Source organism: Pan troglodytes, chromosome 15 (genome assembly GCF_028858775.2).
Source record: "Pan troglodytes isolate AG18354 chromosome 15, NHGRI_mPanTro3-v2.0_pri, whole genome shotgun sequence".
NCBI classification, from domain to species: Eukaryota; Metazoa; Chordata; class Mammalia; order Primates; family Hominidae; genus Pan; species Pan troglodytes.
In genome coordinates, this window is record NC_072413.2 from 58,354,994 (window position 1) to 58,374,832 (window position 19,839).

Sequence of the window (19,839 nt, forward strand, 5' to 3'; positions counted from 1 at the left end):
GCAAGGGGAATGCTGAAGTTTGTTGAGCCTATCAGCATCAGTTTAGCAACCACTTACTATAGCAAAGGATAAAAATGGACCCTCTTCCTGTTCAAGAAACTAGTTCTGATTTTAATAAGTAAGTAAATATTCAAAACCACTTAATTCTACTAAAACAACAAAATCATGTACCACTGGGCCCTGGAAGGGAACAGGAGCAAAACCTAAAACATGAATTCTATTTTGATAAAAAATTTTTTTGATCCCAGGGGTGTCTCTGCTGAAATATAATGGTGGAAGGGCCTACTGAAAAATTCTAGGCCAATTATACCACAGAATATATTTTCAAACGTTCCTCAGGCAAAGGAAACAGGGTGAGCTCCTTTGCTTATGGAAGGGCTCTTAGTAGGCTATTAAAGCAGCTCCTGTCCTTATAGCACACAATATTTCAATTTTGTTACCTTTCCACGATCTTTTTACCTCTTGAGTTCTGACACGCCTTTTAAAACATTAGACCATCCAAGCAAGAGGTCCTGTGCCTGGAATGCCTTGTGCTGAGCCTTATATTGAGTGCCATCAGCAATGTGGCAAATATAGGGATATGTCATCTAGCAGAGATATAAAATCATCACTTAGAACTGGCTTATCTTTGGTTCTGATATACCAGGCTCTCCCTCTTGTGCCTTGTCTAGACAAAACTGCCCAGCGGGTGTGGGAAGAGATGGAGGTAAAAAGGGCAGGTAGGTGCTTATGATTGCAAACAGTACATATGCCTGCCTTCCTATGACACCTACTAGATAATTGCTATATTAGGTATTGACATGTCTTTAATCATGTCTCTGTGTAAGTAATAAATGAGTCTTTTGGGATCTGTTTTGTGTCCCATACACTCTTACATTTTTCCAGATGCACAATGCATATAACCAATCAAATAACAGTGTTGGTTGTTTTAATCACAGGGGCGTAGCAACTTTCATTTTTAAGACTTTTCAAGCCAGAAATTAACTCATTTTGCCCTGTTATTCAGATTTAGTCACTGGCACAATTTCATTAATAAGCATAATAATAATGGACAAATGCCTTAACTGCTTTTCTGCTTTGTTTCATCCTCTGTGCCAATCTGGTAAAACCTCAGTGATATCAAGGATTGACTCTACCCTGGAAATTGAAGTATTTTTCTCCTCCAACTCCTCAGTAAAACCAACAATGCCGTTTTCCCATCAGGTTTGTTAGCAAAATCTGAACTCTACATCTAACTAAAATTGTAATTGATAGTAGGGGATTTGTATTCCTTCATTACCTGGGAGCTTTCCCCAGCAAGAGGAAATAAAAATCACAAACACTTACCTGTTAATGCCACTGCAATTCTAATCATCCCTGAGTAGTATCTATCATATCTTCCCCATGCTCTTCAAGGAAAGTCCTTATCCTAGCACATGAGGCTATGTACACTCTGGTGCTCAAATACCTCTCCGACCTCCAACCCCCCACCATATTGCCCTACTCTCAGTCACTAAAGTACCATGATCTTTCTCTTTTTAGAATCTTGTATGATGTTCTCTCTGCCTTTCATCTAGACAGTCATTAACTACACATCCTTTAGGGATTAGCTTTGGTGTCATCTCCTCCAGAAAGTTTTACCTGCAAGCTTAATAACCCTTCCCCTACATTCTGGGCCATATATCATGCTAAGTGTTCCCTTAGGACCCTGTGCCAAACTCTATCCCAGTACCCTTTATATGTGCTATAACTGTATGATAATCCTCTGTTCTCTTGAAGGCCAGGGCTGTATATTTTTTTTATCTCTGGATCTCCAGCTTCTAGAACAGTGTCTGGCACATATGGGTGTCCTGTGAATATTTGTTGAATGCATGTTTCAGTGAGAGTATGTTGTTAATATGTGGGAAACCATTTATTTTTTGTGAAAATCATTTTGTATTATAAAATCCTTGAAGTGTAGAAACTCAGACACATATAGTAATGCTTACTAATCTATTTAAAAATATTTTAAGTATTATTTAAAAATTAATAAATCCAATGATCTGGTTTTAAAACAAGTGTGACCATGTTGAATGCTTCTTAACAAAGACGCCAGCATAATCTTTTTATAGGGAATCAACTTAAGCCCCATGCAGGTCACTTTAATTGTGTCCTCTAGATTAAGAAGATGAGCTATTCTGCCCTCTCTTGTCGTTACCCCTTCCTCTCTGCCAGGTTAAAATTTTAATGGGTATTTAAATGCATATCTTTGAAATGGTGACTGAATTTTGACCAGCAATTTATGGCCTTGTCACAGAGGGCATAATCAAGAAATCAAAATCCTGTCTGTCATTTTTGTCCAGCTGTTGTGCAAATCAATGAGCATGCATCGCCTGTGTGCCTTCAGCAAAGCAGGCATTTGTGACTGCAACTCTGAATAGAAGTTTTCCTGTTTACCTTTTTATCACTTATTTAAGTTCTAGGGAGACAGACCTGGCCATTTTGTTACAGAATGGGTGTTTTCAATGCAAAGGAAAAAAAAATCACAGTTTTGAGTTTTTACAATGTTTGCCCCTTTTCCCAGTAGGGATGTGTTTTGAGTGCCAGGAGACAAAAAGTGTGGCCTCAACAAGCAGAATTTTAAAAAGAACATCATTTTCATTATGTAGTCAATCTCAATTACAAGCAAATGTTTTCTCTGTGGAGACTCTTCTCCTTTCAGGGCATTATGTGAGCCTCTTTTGTGGATTGAGAGAAAGGATCAGTGGTCAATAGGGAGCAGAGTGCTGTGTACAGTGGATTTTTGTATCCCTCGGTCTCCTACATAATGCGTTTTGTCAGAAGAACAGCCCGCCATCCTGAGCAGATTTGCTGAATTAAAGAGCACAGCAGGGATAGGAAACTTGTTGCTAGGTGACTGACCGCCGCTGCTTGGCGGGTCTGGGCCGAAGGTGACTCTCTGCTTTTCTTCCACTACTTAATCTTGCCTTTTAATCTGCATCTATAATTAACTCTGTTAATGCCACACATCCATTTGTTTCTTCTTTACTGCACTTCAGGCAGCCAATTTATCATTATTTAGTCTTTTCACTCAAACAACAAACTATTTTTTCTCCATTAGCGTCATATGAGGCGAAACGTTCTGCAGTGTAAAGAAAGATGTAGACACAGTAGACATTGCCTCACTTCCTGTGAGAATTTTCAAGGTACTTTTTGCTGATCTGAATGGAAAATACATCCTTGAGGAAACACTTCTGTTGGCCATTATCTCTACAGCTTGACTGGGCCTAATTAATTGAAATGTTCTTGGTGACTTTAAATTCCTCTCAGTGGTGACACATTATAAAAATTAAAAATTACTTTATTTTTTGGAGGTTATATAATTGTTCAGCACATGGTGTTGCCTCCAATATCTTTGCAGGATGTATTCTCTGTGGTTATTATCAGCCATGGGGCCTGGACATGGAGGCAAAACCTAGGGATGCAAAAAAAAAAAAAAAAAAAAAGGAGGGACTTTGCAGAATTCATTCTAGCAGCAGCATCCGGAATTCAGCTTGGCTGATGTCAGCGGTTCAAATGTGGTGCTGGACCCAGAGGGAGAACTAAGGTGGCTTTAAAGAACCAGGTCTGTGGCATGATTTTCAACACTGCTCCTGCCTAGATGGCTCCACTGCTGGCTCGCTGACCTTCCTAGACATTCTATGTGCTCAGACATAATCTAAGAACTAAGAAATGTAGGTCAATAGGCCTTAGCCTCCATTTCTGTATTCATACAGGCAGTCTGGTGTAAAGATGTGACCTGGAGACAGGCTGACTGCCTGAGTTCAAATCCCAGGTGTACTACTTACATGTTGTTTGACCTAAGGTAACTTATTAAACCTCTCTATGCCTCAGTTACCTTGACTCTAAAATAGTACTAATAATAGTGGCTGTCTCATTAGGGTTTTATGTCTCATAGGATTAAATGAGTTAACATATGCAAAGCAATTAGTGCTTATCAGCTATTATTATTATATTGACAATATAATGAAACAGTCAACTGATTCATTTTTTTCCATGTCTTAAGACAAAACTGCATGTTCATGGTGAATAAAAATAATACCTTTCACTGAGGGTTTTTACAGCAGTTTAATCACATGATCTCATTAATCCTCCAACTCCTCTAGTTTTGCAAATTCTTAATCTATGTACAGAGACGGGTTACCATACCAAAGACACCTTAAATGCACATTTTTCTTAAGAATGTATATTTTATGTGTACTGTAACTGTAAACTACAGTTTGGATTTTTAAAAATGTTCAATCTGACCCACTTAAATTAAGGAAAGGCAGGTTATGCAGGCTTTTATCCCAGACATATTTGGAGAGCATTAGGCTGTAATTAGACTAACTGGGGCTAGTTGGAGGTTGTGATGGCTCTACTTCAGTGGTGCATAAAAGCATCTTGTGCACAGAGAATTAGGAAGCCAGAATAAGGACCATTAGGATGTCATTTACTACATTTTCATTTGATCAATTTGTACTCTTTAATGTGAAGGCCTATTTTGCATCTTTTATGAGGCTGTTAATTCTTTGCCTTTGACTAATACATGTCTATGAAATGTGGCTGCCTGCAAATCTATACTTGCATGATGATGGAGGTGAGATTACATTGTTGGAGAAAGTGGGCCTAGTCCATTGCTCCCTATCACACCAAACACAACAGGGCAGCTAGAAGACTTTTATTTCTGGTATTCTGAGAGTGTGCTAAAATCCCCAGTTTCTTATGAAGAGCACCTGAACCTATGCAATAAATCGAGCTAGACTTGATTTCAGGATATTGCTTCCTTATCTTTCCTATTGACCAGCAATAATAAACTAACATAAAATAACACTCAGAGCAGATGGCTCAACTGAGAACTCGTGTATGATCTCACTTTTCTTAAAAGTCTTCATAGATTATAAAGAATTCCCATTTTATAAGTGAAGAAAGTAAGCCCCATTGTTGTCTTAGCTGCCCAAGATGATTCAGTGATTCTATAGCAGGAATGCAATGGAGCACAGATACATTTTTCTTTAGGCCACGTTCACATGGCCTCTATGCTAGGTCTTCTTGCTGATTAAAGCATACCACAGTCAATAATAAGGGGTTTCTCTTCTTGTTTTTGAGAAAGGCTAAGTGATTATCTTAACTGAATTTATAGAATTATTTCACACTTTATTTGGAGAGTTTTACAAGATTTTGTCTCCAAATATAAATAATCAGACACTCTTTAAAATTGCAGTCAGTTTGTGAGGCTCCATAGCATGAGTTTGCCAGATAAAGCACCTCATGAGGGGGAAGCTCCATGAGGGCAGGGGTCATGGGAGGAATCGTGTCTTCTGGGCTCACTACTATAATCCCAGCATTCAGTACAGTGCTTGGTACATAGTAGGGGTTCATATCATATCTACTGAACAATAAATTAGTGAATAAATAAGTTATTATATAAAGGAAAAGCTGGTATCCCTATGATTCATTTTTTTCCAGTAGTTTTCTTACAGTGATTAAAATCTAACTCTCTAAAACAAATTTGAAGAATTACTATAAACTTGACTTTTAATTTTCTCATTTTCTCTCCTTTTTAATAAATTCTCAACTTTTCAGTGGACAGTGTAGAGATTTGACTAGTCATTGGTTTAAAATTATGGAGTAAAGTGAGTTCAGTAATGATAACTTATCAGTTTAATTTCTCTGTATCCATTATGCGATGAAACAAAAATAAAACAGGTAATTTTAGAGCCTTTCTACTTATTGCCTTTCCCTAAGGAAATATAACTAAAATTATAACATGTTTTGAAATCAAAAATTTTAGTCTTACTCTCTAATATTTAGGTGATTATGACCACTAGAAATGAATAAAAAGCTCAAAATTTATATTTAAGCTTGAAAGTCTAGAAATTATATACCTTTTCCTTGGTAGCCTAATGAACTATTTAAAGAAATGTAACAAATAGTTATAATTATGTACCAGGAGCCATTACTAAATTAGTTTTGTCATTCTAATATAATTAGGGAAAATTAGCATCAAATAAAGCTCATTAATAAACTTTGATATTTGGTGGCTGATTATCTTTGATTTTGCAACAAAAAGGGAGTCTGTTTTTCATTTATTGCTAAACATATGCCCTTTAGTTAATAAGTTTTGCTAATTGACATAGGTATGCATAATGAGAGCTATGCACTAATAGGAATATGAATATCCCCTTTTCATTTGTTAAAAACCTGACAACACTACTTATTAATCATTTTTCTGCAATAATTATTTGCAGTTGTTTTCAGAAATTTATGAATATTTGTTAGGATAAAGGTTTTTCGTTTGTATTTTTCTCCATATTTTATGTGTGTCTTGTTAACCTTATTACTTTAATATAATTCTATATCTAATAAGCAAAGGTTATTTAGATACAGAAAAATGCAATCAACAGGGAAGATGTTTTATAATGGTCTTCCTTTTAAAATAGAATATATCTGATACTTAGATTTATCTCATCATATAAACTTTAGTCACTAAGATCTTGGTGAAAATTCATATAATAATAAACACATTTGAAAATTATGTTTATCATTGAACAAACTGTACTAAGCAAGTGGTCCAACTTAAAAGAATATATGCAGCATTAAGGGACCTCACACAGCTTTATAACAAATAGAATATACCTATTTGTTTTACTGCCTTCAGTACATAATGCTGGCATCTAATCAAATCAAAAGTTCAATAGCCCTTGCCAAATATGTTTCTTTTAGAAAGTTATTTTAAAAAGAAATAATTATGCTTATTTTTCTTATGTTTGTGTGATTTTATAGCTATTATATAGCTAAGAGACATTAACTTTTCAAAAAGTATTACACTTCGAACTCTCAGAAAACCTTGCATGCTGATCATTAGATCCAAATAAAATTATACATTTTACCTTTAATTTTTTTGTTTACTCCTCAGAGTGCTGTATTAAGTGTTTTGGATAAAGTGTAGTAATAATGAGGCATCTATTGCGATATAAGACAGATTGTGATCCTAGGTAGACACTGTACAGTTCTTTCATTCTTTCCTTCCTTTCCTCAGAAATATTTATTGAGAATCTTCTATGTGCCAGGCATGTTAAAGGCTGAGATATGAGGTCTCTTTCTATATAGAAAGCAGCTTCTCCAGTCATATTTTTTTCCTGGGCCTCTGATATGGTTTGGCTGTGTCCCCACCCAAATCTCATCTTGAATTGTAGCTCCCAGAATTCCCACATGTTGTGGGAGGGACCTGGTGGGAGATAACTGAATCATGGGGGCAGTTTCCCACATACTCTTCTTGTGGTAGTGAATAAATCTCACCAGATCTGATGATTTTATAAGGGGTTTCCACTTTTGCTTTGCTCTCATTCTCTCTTGCCTGCTGCCACGTAAGATGTGTCTTGCTTCCCCTTTGCTTTCTGCCATGATTGTGAGGCCTCCCCAGCCATGTGGAACTGTGAGTCAATTAAACCTCTTTCCTTTATAAATTACCCAGTCTCAGGTATGTCTTTATCAGCAGTGTGAAAACAGACTAATCAGCCTCTTTAGAAAATAAATGTATTGTTTTAATAATATTTCTTCCCCAAACATTGAAAACAACTTAAAAAGTGATAATTCCCTTTTGAACATACTATATTGAATAATAAAATTCCTTATTAGAGTGCCAAGTTTTTTAGACTTTTTTTAGGTAAGAAAACGAATATTTATTTAGGTTGAGAAAATAAATAACAAGAAATTACAAACTTTAGAAAGTTCACATATACCATAAACATCACAATTGTGCTTAATTTTCTGACATGCCTCTATAATATATTGCCCCCTGTATTTTTTGAGGAAAATTCTGGAAACCCCCATCAAGTTTCTTTCATATATTAGCCGTAAAAGATGCACTTGGTGTTTGTTGATTTCCTATAGGTTTGTGACTACAAACAAGGGAATCTGATAAATTCTATTTCACATAATTATTATAGAAATCATTTCTTTCTACATGGGCCTCTCCATGGAGCATCTCACAACATGGCAGCGGGCTTCATCAGAGTGCACAAGCAAGAGGGAACATGCTAGCAAAACAAAGCCACAATCTCTTCTGTAATCTACTTACAGAAGTGATATTCTATCACTATTCAGTTGGAAGGAGTTCCTAGGCCCCACCCACACTCACAGGGAGGGGATTACACAGGGAAGATTACACAGGAGGCAGCATCCTTGGTAACTGTGTGGGAGCTGTCTGTCACAGCACCATAGGACACCTTCATAGGGTGGTCTGGACTCTGGCCTCATACCTTCCTGTCATGTGCTGGCTGAGCAGGCACAATGGGCCAAAGGAATACACTGAAAGCCATTCTGACATCATTCTGGGGTTCCTTAGATAGACACTGAAGCAACTGCAAGCCACCTAAACATACCCTGTTAAACTCAAAATGTGCCCTCAACTCACCAGTCCCTCATTTGGATCTCAAAAGTGCCATTGGCCATTCGAATATCATCTCACACAACTGGCTTTAACTGATTACAGTTAAAATATCTTATTCTTGCAAATTTTACAAAAGCATAACTCAGTGAATACATCAGAAGAGAGTCAAAGAACACTTCAGTAGTTTTACTGTCAATCTGCCTCTGAGTGAAAGCCATTATTACTGACTAGGTTGATCCCGAAAAATGCCACAAAACAGGTAAAATTTGGAAACTGCCTTGAAGAACAGTTTTCATCACTGCGTTTAAGCCCCTTAAAAAATTGTGACTTTAATATAAGCAAGCCAATTAATCTTTTTCAAAAAGCTAAAGAAGAGTTTGGAGAAATATTTCTTAGATGTTTCTGCTCTTATAATGATTTAACATATTATATATGGTTTCATGTCATAGTAATTATATCAGATTCCTTACTGGTCAGTAAAACCATCAAAAAAAGGTACCCAGTAGTAATCAAGGACTGCTATTATCTTTAGGAAAAAGGTCTTAATCATGAGGCACAGCAAGAAAGTGTTTTTATTCCAGCTCAATGCTTGCCTTGAGTGAACAGTTTGAGCAACTCAGTTACCCTCTTTCAGCTTCCACACCTGAAAAACTCAAGCTTTAAACTAGCTGAGCTCTGAGTCCTTTCTAATTTGTCCTTTTCTATCATAGTACAGTGGTTTTTAAACATGTCTGCAATTTCTTTGACAATCTTCCATCAAAGGTGAAATCTAATTCCTCTCTCTTTTAATATGTTAGTATAATGACTCATTTCTAAGGCATAGGATGCAGCAAAAGAGACACTGTGAAACTTCTGAGGTTAGGTTATAAAAAGTAAACAGCATCTCTGTCTCTCCTTGAGGTGACAGGTTACTAGTCTGGCTGCCCTGAAGCCGCCATGCTAGCGACCATACAGAGAGATACCTGAAGAGTGTTAGTGGTTCTAGCCCCAGCACCAGACCTGGTGAACTAATGATCCTAGCCTGAAACTTCAAGATGCTGCAAATGGAGAAGAGACAGGCTGTCCCTGAGAGAGACCTGCCCAACTTGCAGATTCATGAACAAAACAAATTCTGTTGTTATTTTGATTAGCAACTATATGTGGGGTGGTTCGTTATGCAGCAACAGACAACCAAAACTCATGATAAAGCCTCTGAAAGCCTGGAGTAAATATTCTAGCAGCTGAAGCAAATTATATTTGAAATAGGACTAAATACATCTCAGTGGGGTGGAATATGCAATTGAAATTTCAAAAAGCTATTTTGCATGTTGCATCATTTAACCATTACTTCAGGGATCCAGATCCTAGAGTAGTGAAGACCTAGGCCCTGTCTTGGGTGGAAGCTCAGGAGACAGCAAGCCTGGGGAAGAAGTTATCTGCATTATCCAGTGTGCTAGAGAAGAAGTGTGGGGTGGGAGCCAACTACGAGCATTGATCCCACACATCTCAGGAGGCAAAAAAGAGCATCCCAAAGTTCTCATGGGCCTGGAGTGGGGCACTTACCATTTCTGCTTCTGAAAAGTGCTTCCTTGGCTTCTGAGAATCAACATTCTCCTGTTTCCTCCAACCCTCCTACCTGTTCATTCTTTATTCCCTTTGCAGACTCATTCTTCTCCTCCTGGCCTTTAAATGTCAGAGTTGCTCAAGACTCAGTCCTAGGCCCTCTCCTCCTCTTCTCCTTTGAGCTCTAGACCTGTATATGTGACTACTCAACCTAATCAAAATGGAATTCATGATTCTTCCCCACCCCCATCTTTACCTCCTTCAGTGCTCCCCAGTGCCTGCTACTCTCTCTACCCAACTATGCATGTTCAAGTCCTGAGTCAGCCACAGTATCTCCCTCCTGCTTACCTAAAACTATATGGGTCCATAAGCCTGTTGTGTTGGTTTTTGCTCCTAAATAGTTCTTAAACCTGTTCATCCCAGCACCATCACCACCATTCTCAACCTAGTTATGGTCACCCTTCACTTGAATGACTGTAATAGCCTCTTTCATTTTTTTTAAATTTTGGAATGAATTTTAGTGTTTCATGTGGTCAAAAATGAGATATGTGACTTCCAAGATTTGGGAATTGGGAAATAAGATTAGCCTCTGAGAGTTAAAATATGAAGCAATTATAATTGTTTTTTTTTAAAAAAAAAACACAGAACACCTCACTTTATAGGTAGTGTAAGAAGATAAGACTCTGCCTAGTTCAAATCCTAGCTCTGCCATTTAGTAGCTGCATAATCTTTCTTTGTTTATTTATTGAGACAGAGTCTTGCTCTGTCACCCAGGCTGGGGCGCAATGGCACCATCTTGGCTCACTGCTACCTCCGCCTCCCGGGTTCAAGTGATTCTCATGCCTCAGCCTCCTGAGTAGCTGGGATTACAGGCATGCACCACCACACCCGGCTAATTTTGTTGCTGTTGTTGTATTTTTAGTAGAGATGAGTTTTCGCCATGTTGGCCAGGCTGGTCTTGAACACTTGGCCTCATGTGATCCGTCCACCTCGGCCTCCCAAAGTGCTGGAATTACAGGCATGAGCCACCGTGTCTGGCTGTAGCTGTGTAATCTTAAACAAGTAATTTTTTTTGTCTGTTTCTCTTCTATGGCAATAATGATAGTGCCTGCCTGGTAGGATTTTGAAAATTAAATAATTAATACACAAATGTTAGAATAGACCCTGAGTGTGGTTAAGTATTTAAAAAGTGTTATTATTGTTAAAGTTTTAGTTCCAGCCAGACAGGTGAACAAAAGTGTGAAAATGCTTAAAAAGAAGTGAGGAAGTTATGTTAGCAGTGGAAAAAAATTTAAATGGAGTCATTTGTTCATTTGCTTAAAAATTTTTTGAGCACGAGTTAGTACCAGGTACTGTCATAAATGCTGAGGATAAAAAGAGAACAAAATAAGCATTCCTGCCACTATGGAATTTATCTTCTATCAGGAAGAGGTGTACCATAAAAGAAGGTAGCTATAAATGGGCCAGGACCGAGAGAGACCAGCCACCTGTGAGCTGAGTTGGCTTGAACTCTGACCAGCAGGATGCTTGTATTGAATAGTAGCAAATAAAGCATATAAAATCCTCTCTTTGGAAAAATATAAATGCCAAAATAAAGCTGTGATAGTTATATTAAATTGAAAAAACTAACTTTTAAAAGGTCGCTAAATGATAATAATGTTGTCTGCCTAGAAAATACAATGTAACTTCAAAATATGTAAAGCAAAAATTTCTAGAACTGTACAAACAGTATCATAATTCAAACATCAAAGAAACTTCAGAGACTCTGTATATGAAAATTATATTATTTGACCATAAGGTAATTAAGTTTGAAATTTATGACAAAAAGATAAATTTTAAACCACATACATTACAACTTTTAAGCATACTTTAAAATAATAAATAGATTAAAATGATATTATAATAGAACACTTAAAAATACTTAATACTGAACAATAACTATGCCACAAAATTTATGGAATAACATTATACTATAAGAGAAATTTGTAATCTTATTAGATAGAAGAATGGCTTATATTTAAAAAGCTAAGCATCTAACTTGAGAAATTAGAAAAAAAGGTAAATAACCCCAAAGAAAATAGAATGAAAGAAATAAAAAATGTTAAGACTAGAAATTAATAAAATAAAAAAGAAGAATGAAATAGAGACAATCAACAAAACCAAAAGTTGTTTCTTAGAAAAGACTACTCAAATAGACAACTGCTGAAGAGATTGTATAAGGAAAAAAGGCACGAAGATATACTAGTAAGAATTTAAAAAGGAACGAGGGACCACAGCTATATGAACAGCAGATATTAAGATGAAAATACAATAAATCTATCAATAATTTTACATTAATAAATTTGAAATAACAATAAAATAATACACTGAAAACAGAAAAAATAACAAATTATTAGAAAAAGATAACATCGAAACTGATGCAAGAAGACAGAAAGCCTGAATAGTGGGTCTTATATATTTGACAAATTGAGCAAGAAATGTATGAGAAAGGAAAATTACAGACCAAACGAATTCACCAACATAAATGGTAAAGTCTTAAACAAAATACTAGAAAACTAAGTCCTTTAGTATATTGCAAATACCATGCATCATGACCAAGTTGGGTTCATCTTGAGAATGCAAGGTTGTTTTAACATTAGAAAATCTATAAATGTAATGTACCATATAAGCAGATTAAAAGAGAAAACCCATGTGATCACTGCAATTGATGAGAAAAGTATTTGATAAAATTCAACACCTATTCACAAAAAAAGAATAAAAACTCTCATAGTTTTTATTTGGGATAAATAAGTTTTTAGTTGGGATAAAAGGAAACTTCTTAATCTGATTTTTTTTAAAGATATCTCCAAAAATTTACAGCAAATATCATTTCAAGTGACAAAACATTAGAAGAAGTCATTTTAAAATCAGGAACAAGAAAGAATGTCAACTCTCACCTTGGGGTTTTCAGAGAATCCCTAAGGGCTAACCTCAATATAAGAGGTACCAAATACTCCTACAGTCTAAAGTCAGTTGGTGTGATGCCTATTCAGGAAATGCTAAGAGATTGTGTACTTCTAAAACATCAGCTATTACTCATCTTCTGGCTATATAAAAAAGTACTGAGGGGTTGAAGAGGCTATTAGGGAGTGTTCTTTTGGAGAAAGTAGTTGCTATCCTATGCCTTCCCAAGCTATATGCCTATCTCCTACTGCTACTGCTACACTGCCCCATCCACCATGAGGGAGAGAAGAGCTGGTGCTTCCTCTTAACTTTAAAAAAAGTTGAATCAGGATGGTTTTAGGAGAAGCTCTTGGATATTTTAATATCTGTTTCCTCAGAAAACACTAAACTCTAAAAGTGAATGATCATATTTACAGAGACTTGCACTTACAGAGTTGCACTGGTAGAAAATGGCACTTACACCAATATATTAATATTTCTGATTAATTGGCAATCCTCAGAAGGCTGAGCATTCTTGAAAGGAACATCTTCTCAAAAGTTTCACACCAAGAGTGCAACAAATTTTTGTTTGTTTGTTTGTTTTGTTTTGGACAGAGTCTCACTCTCACCCAGGCTGGAGTGCAGTGGCGCAATCTTGGGTCACTGCAACCTCCACCTCCCAGGTTCAAGCAATTCTCATGCCTTAGCCTCCCGACCAGCTGGGACTACAGGCACGTGCCACCACGCCTAGCTAATTTTTGTATTTTTCTTTTTTTTTTAGTAGAAATGGGGTTTCACCATATTAGCCAGACCATATTCTGGCCAAACAAATTCTGGCCAGGCTGGTCTCAAAATCCTGGCCTCAAGTAATCCATCCACCTCGGCCTCACAAAGTGCTGGGATTATAGGTGTGAGCACTGTGCCCTGCCAACAAACTTAACATAAAGAAATAAGAGGTGTACTACAGGATGCAGATTTGGGGAGGAGAAATTCTAAATAGTCTGCTTCAGTGGAAGATCCCTAAGACCTACAAACTGTAGTTGGAGTCAGTTCTGATATGTGAGTTTCAAGAACTCAGTCATATATACATACAAAGAGTCTAAAGCCTATCCTTCTCCCTCACTAGATTGTAATCTCTTGAAGAGCAGAGTATATATTCCAGTACATAGTAACCTCACAGTAAGTATTTGTTGAACTGAATAACTGCAGGATGACTGATATTAATGATAGAATAGTAACTATGAATTTGCAAAAATTAAAAAGCATTACCTTCTACAACATAGATGAAAATTATACATCGAAAACCTATTATGATTCCATTACACAGAATTTGTTCTTACCTATAAATAAAACTGCCATTGTCAGAGAGCAAGGAGAATTGACAATGTTTCTGGAACAAATACAAGATTTATATGTGCTTATCATGCATCAGATACTGTTCTAAGTGCTTATGTATATTAACTCAATTAATGTTCACATAAACCCTATGAGAAAACTAAGACTAAGGAAATATCTTAGGGTCACATAAGCAGGTTTTGAACCCATTCATTACAAAATTTTTTAAACTATTGGTAAAATTTTGAAACATGTAGTTTATTCAAACTGTGTATTTTTTAAACAACCAAAAGACTTAAATCAAATCTCTTATTGTCAAATTTTCAAAAGAATTATCACACTTTGGGAGGCCAAGGTGGGAAGATCACTTGAGGTCAGGAGTTCTAGACCAGCCTGGCCAACATGGCAAAACCCTGTTTCTAGTAAAAATACAAAAATTAGCTGGGTGTGGTGGTGCACGCCTGTAATCTCAGCTACTTGGGAGGCTGAGGCAGGAGAATCGCTTGAACCTGGGAGGCAGAGGTTGCAGTGAGCCAAGATGGTGCCACTGCACTCCACCCTGGGTGACAGAGTGAGACCCTGTCAAAAACAAACAAAAAACAAACAAACAAAAGAAATATCAAACTGGGAAGTGGTGTCAGTAAGATGATGAACCAGGAAGCTCCAGGCCTTCCTTCCCCTACAGAGACACCAAGTTAACAACGATATGTGAACCAGAATACCTCTGAGAAATTATGAGACCAGTTGAGATGCTATAACACACAGGCCAATATAAAACCAAGAAGGGATTCAAGTGAAAGGCGATAAGAAAATTCACATGTTTTGCTTGCTCATCCATGTCCCCTCTCCATGTGGCTTAGCACAATGCAACCAGGAGGAAACCCCTCAAACTCAAGCTACTCCTTCTGGAGTGAATCATGCATCCAGTGTTCTAAGTTGCATGGGAGCCACCAGAGGGACTAGTTTTCGTCTTGCTTGATGGATCAAAGGCATAATTTGGAGGCCAATCAAAACAGAGATAAGCACTGCCATACATTAGAGCTGCAGTTTTGCAGGCAGATGCCAAGGGAAGCAAGAAATCAGAGAAGGTTTGAGAGGCTCTAGAATCTCTAGCTAGGCTGATTGAGGTTCATCTGCACAAAGACTGGGAGTGGTGTTTGCTTTTACAAATACCCAAATCTCAACAAAAGATTATAAGGCATACAAAGAAACAAGAATCATGGCCCAATAGAAAGAAAAATAAAATAAAATTCAGAAACTGATCTTAAAGAAATGCAGAACTATGAGCTGCCTGACAAAGAATTTTAAATAGACCAGGTGCAGTACTTTGCGAGGCCAAGGTGGGTGTGTCATTTGAGCCCAAGAGTTCAAGACTAGCTTGGGCAACATGATGAAAACTCATCTCTGTAAAAAGTACAAAAATTAGCTTGGTGTGGTGGTGTGCCCCTGTGGCCCCAGCTATTCAGGAGGCAGAGGTGGGAGGATCACCAAAGCCCAGGGAGACTGAGGCTGCAGTGAGCCATGATCTTGCAACTGAAAAATTTTTAAATAACCATCATAAAGATTCTCAATGAGATAAAAGAAAACACATGTCAACAATTAAATGAAATAAAGAAAATAACGCATGAACAAAATGAGAATATAAAAAAAGAGATAGAAACTATTTTTAAAAAGAAACAAACAAATTCTGGCACTGAAAAATACAACTGAACTTAAAAAAATTACTACAGAGGTTCAACAGCAGACTTGATCAGGCAAAAAAAAAAAAAAAGAATCAGCCAACTGGAAGACAGGTCATCTGAAATCATCAAGTGAGAGGAGCAAAAAGAAAAAAAGAATGAAGATGAGTGAAGAGTGCCTGGGGGACTTATGGGACATGATATCATTTGGATCTGTGTCCCCACCCAAATTTCATGTTGAATTATAATCCTCAGTGTTGGAGGTGGGGCCTGGTGGGAGGTGATTGGATCATGGGGGTGGAGTTCTCATGAATGGTTTAGCACCATACCCTCTGTGCTGTTCTCATGATAGGAGTGAGTGAGTTATCATGAGATACGGTTGTTTAAAAGTATGTAGCACCTCCTCATTCTCTCTGAGTCTTGCTCCTGCCATGTAAGGTGTCTGCTTCTGCTTTGCCTTCCACCATGACTGTAAGTTTCTTGAGGCCTCCCCAGAAGCACATGCTGCCATGCTTCCTGTACAGCCTGCAGAACTGTGAGTCAATTAAACCTCTTTTCTTTATAAATTACAAAGTCTCAGGTATTTCTTTATAGCAGTGCGAGAACAGACTAATACAGAAAACTGGTACCAAGAGTCGGGCATTGCTATAAAGATACTTAAAAATGTGGAAGTGGCTTTGGAACTGGGTAATAAGCAGAGGCTGGAAGAGTGTAGAGGGCTCAGAAGAAGACAGAAAGATGAGGGAAAATTTGAAACTTCTCAGAGACTTTTTAAATTGTTGTTATCAAAATTCTGATAGCGAGGTGGACAATGAAGTCCAGGTTGAGGAAGTCTCAGATGGAAATGAGCAACTTATTGGGAACTGGAGCAAAGGTCACTTTTACTATGCTTTAGCAAAGAGACTGGCTAAATTGTGCCCCTGCTCTAGGAATCTGTGGAACTTTGAACTTGAGAGAGATGATTTAAGGTATTTGGCCAGAGAAAACTTCTAAGCAGCAAAGCATTCAAAATGTGGCCTGGCTGCTTCTAACAACCTATGCTTATATCTATGAGCAAAGAAATGACCTGCATTAGTCCATTTTCAGGCTGCTGGTAAAGACATATACGAGACTGAGCAATTTACAAAATAAAGAGGTTTAACTGGACTCACAGTTCCATGTGGCTAGGAGGCCTCACAATCATGGTGGAAGGCAAGGTGAAGCAAATCACATCTTATGTGAATGGTGGCAGGCCAAGAGGGCTTGTGCAAGGAAACTCCTGGTTTTAAAACCATCAGATCTCGAGACCCACTCACCATCAGAAGAACAGCATGGGAAAGAACTGTTCCCACAATCCAACCACCTCCCACCAGGTCCCTCCCACAACATGTGGGAATTATGTGAGTTACCATTCAAGATGAGATTTGGGTGAAGAGACAGCCAAACCACATCATGACCTGAAACTGGAATTTATATTTAAGAGAGAAGTAGGGCATAAGTTTGGAAAATTTGCAGCCTGGCCATATGGTAGAAAAGAAAAGCCTATTTTCAGGGTGGAAATCAAGTGGGCTGGAGAAATTTACAAAGAAGGCCTCAGAGGCATTTCAGAGACCTTCTCAGCAGCTGTTCTCATCACAGGCCCAGAGACCAAGGAGGACTGAATGGTTTCATGGACAAGGTCCAGGGCCCACTTCCCTGTGCAGCCTCAGGACATTGCTCCCTGTTTTCCAGCTGCTCCAGATCCAGTTGTGGCTCAAAGGGGCCCAGGTACAGCTCAGGCTGCTGTTTCAGAGAATGCAATCCATAAGCCTTGGTGGCTTCCACCAGGTGTTAAGCCTGTGGGTGCACAGAATGCAAGAATTGAGGCTTGGGAGCCTCCACCAAGATTTCAAAAAATGTATTGAAAATGTATCAAAAAATGTATTGAAAAGCCAGGCAGAATCCTGCTGCAGAGTTGGAGCCCTCATGGAGAACCTCTATTGGGTCAGTACAGAGAGGAAACATGGGGTTGGAGCCCCAACACAGACTCTCCACTGAGGCACTGCCTAGTGAAGCAGTGAGAAGAGGGCCACCATCCTCCAGACCCTAGAATTGTAGACCCACAGACAGATTGCACCTTCAGTCTGGAGGAGTGCAGGCACACAATCCCAGCCCATGAGAGCAGCCGTGGGGGCTGAACCTTGCAAAGCCACAGGGGCAGAGCTGCACAAGTCTTTGGGAGCCCAACCCTTGCAGCAATGTGCCCTGTATGTGAGACAGAGAGTCAAAGGAGATTATTTTGGAGCATTAAGATTTAATGACTGCTTGTTGGGTTTCAGACTTGCATGGGGCCTGTAACCCCTTTCTTTTGGTCTATTTCTCCCTTTTGGAATGGGAATATTTATGCAACACCTATACCCCCATTGTATCTTGGGAGTAACTAACTTGTTTTTGATTTTACAGGCTCATAGGTGGAAGGGACTAGCCTTGTCTCAGATGAGACTTTGGACTTCAGACATTTTAGTTAATGCTTGAATGAGTTAAGACTTTGGGGGAACTGTTGGGAAGGCATAATTGAATTTTGCAATGTGAGAAGAACATGAAATTTGGGAGAGTCCAGGGGTGGTATGATATGGTTTGGATCTGTGTCCTCACCCAAATCTCATGTTGAACTGTGATCCCCAATGTTGAAGGTGGGGCCTGGTGGGAGGTGATTGGATCTTGGGGACAGAGTTCTAATGAATGGTTTATCACCATCCTCTCGGTACTTTTCTCATGATAGTGAGTGAGTGAATTATCATGAGATCTTGTTGTTTAAAAGTGTGTAGCACCTCCTCATTCTCTCTCGGTCCCACTCCTTTCATGTAAGATGTCTGTTCCTGCATTGTCTTCTGCCATAATTATAAGTTTTCTGAGGCTTCCCCAGAAGCAGATGCCACCATGCTTTCTGTATAGCCTGCCAAACTATGAGCTGATTAAACCTTTTTTCTTTATAAATTACCTAGTCTCAGATATTTTTATAGAAATGTGAGAATGGCCTAATGTAGGACACTATCAAGTGACCAATATTCACATTATAGAATTTAAGAAGGAGAAAAGAGCAGGGATATAATGGCTGAAAACTTTCTAAATCTAAAGAAATAAATGGATATACAAATTTGACAAGCTCAAAAGACTCCAACTAGGATAAAACCAAAAAAGAACCCCACCAACATTCGTTATAATCAAACTGTTTAAAGTCAAAGAGAGAATCTTGAAAGCAGCAAGAGAAAAGCAATTCATCATATACAAGGGAACTGTCATAAAATTATCAGTGGATTTCTCAGAAGAAACCTTTCATATCAGAGGGGAGTAGCATAATATATTAAAAGTAATAAAAGAAAAAAAAACCTGTTAACTAAGAATACCAGGTCTAGCAAAACTGTCCCTCAAAAATGAAAGATAAATTAAGACTTTCTCAGGTGAACAAAAACTGAAAGAGTTCATTACCACTAGACCTGCTCTATAAGAAATGCTGAAGAGGGCCCTTCAAGTTGAAAAGAAAGGAAAGTAGAAAGAAACAGAAAGCCATTGAAAAATATAAGGTTCCCTAGTAAAGGTAAATACAGACAATTAACATAACTTGTGTTCTTGTAATTTTGGTGCATATAATTTGAATGACAAAAACATATTTAAAAACTATAAATTTAACTATATATTTTATTAATGTTATACAATATATAAAGATATAGCTTTTGGCATCAATAACATGAAGTTGGAGAGGTGGAGCTGTAAATAAGTATGTGATTGAAGTTTCTATCAGTTTAAAGTTTCTGTCAGTTTAAAATAGAATGCTATAACTTTAAGTTTCTATCAGTTTACAGTTTCTATCAGTTTAAAATAGAATGCTATAACTTTAAAATGTTTTATGTAATTGCAATGGCAACCACACACAAAAAATCTTTAGAATATACACAAAAAGATATGAGAAGGAAGTAAAAACATGCCACTACAAAATATCAGTGAAACACA

The 19,839-nt window shown here is 37.7% G+C and overlaps 1 protein-coding gene across 2 annotated transcripts in view; it reads right to left on the bottom strand.

Annotated features, from left to right (window-relative positions):
* Positions 1-7,663: 7,663 nt before the first annotated feature.
* The window catches only part of C14H14orf39 (chromosome 14 C14orf39 homolog), a 121,314-nt gene continuing 109,138 nt past the window's right edge, over positions 7,664-19,839 (bottom strand). For both annotated transcript variants that reach the window (XM_063793514.1, XM_063793515.1), the window contains exon 19: positions 7,664-11,046. In XM_063793514.1, the coding sequence (XP_063649584.1) occupies positions 11,022-11,046 (25 nt within the window). In that variant the 3' untranslated portion in view covers positions 7,664-11,021. The remainder of the gene's footprint in view (positions 11,047-19,839) is intronic.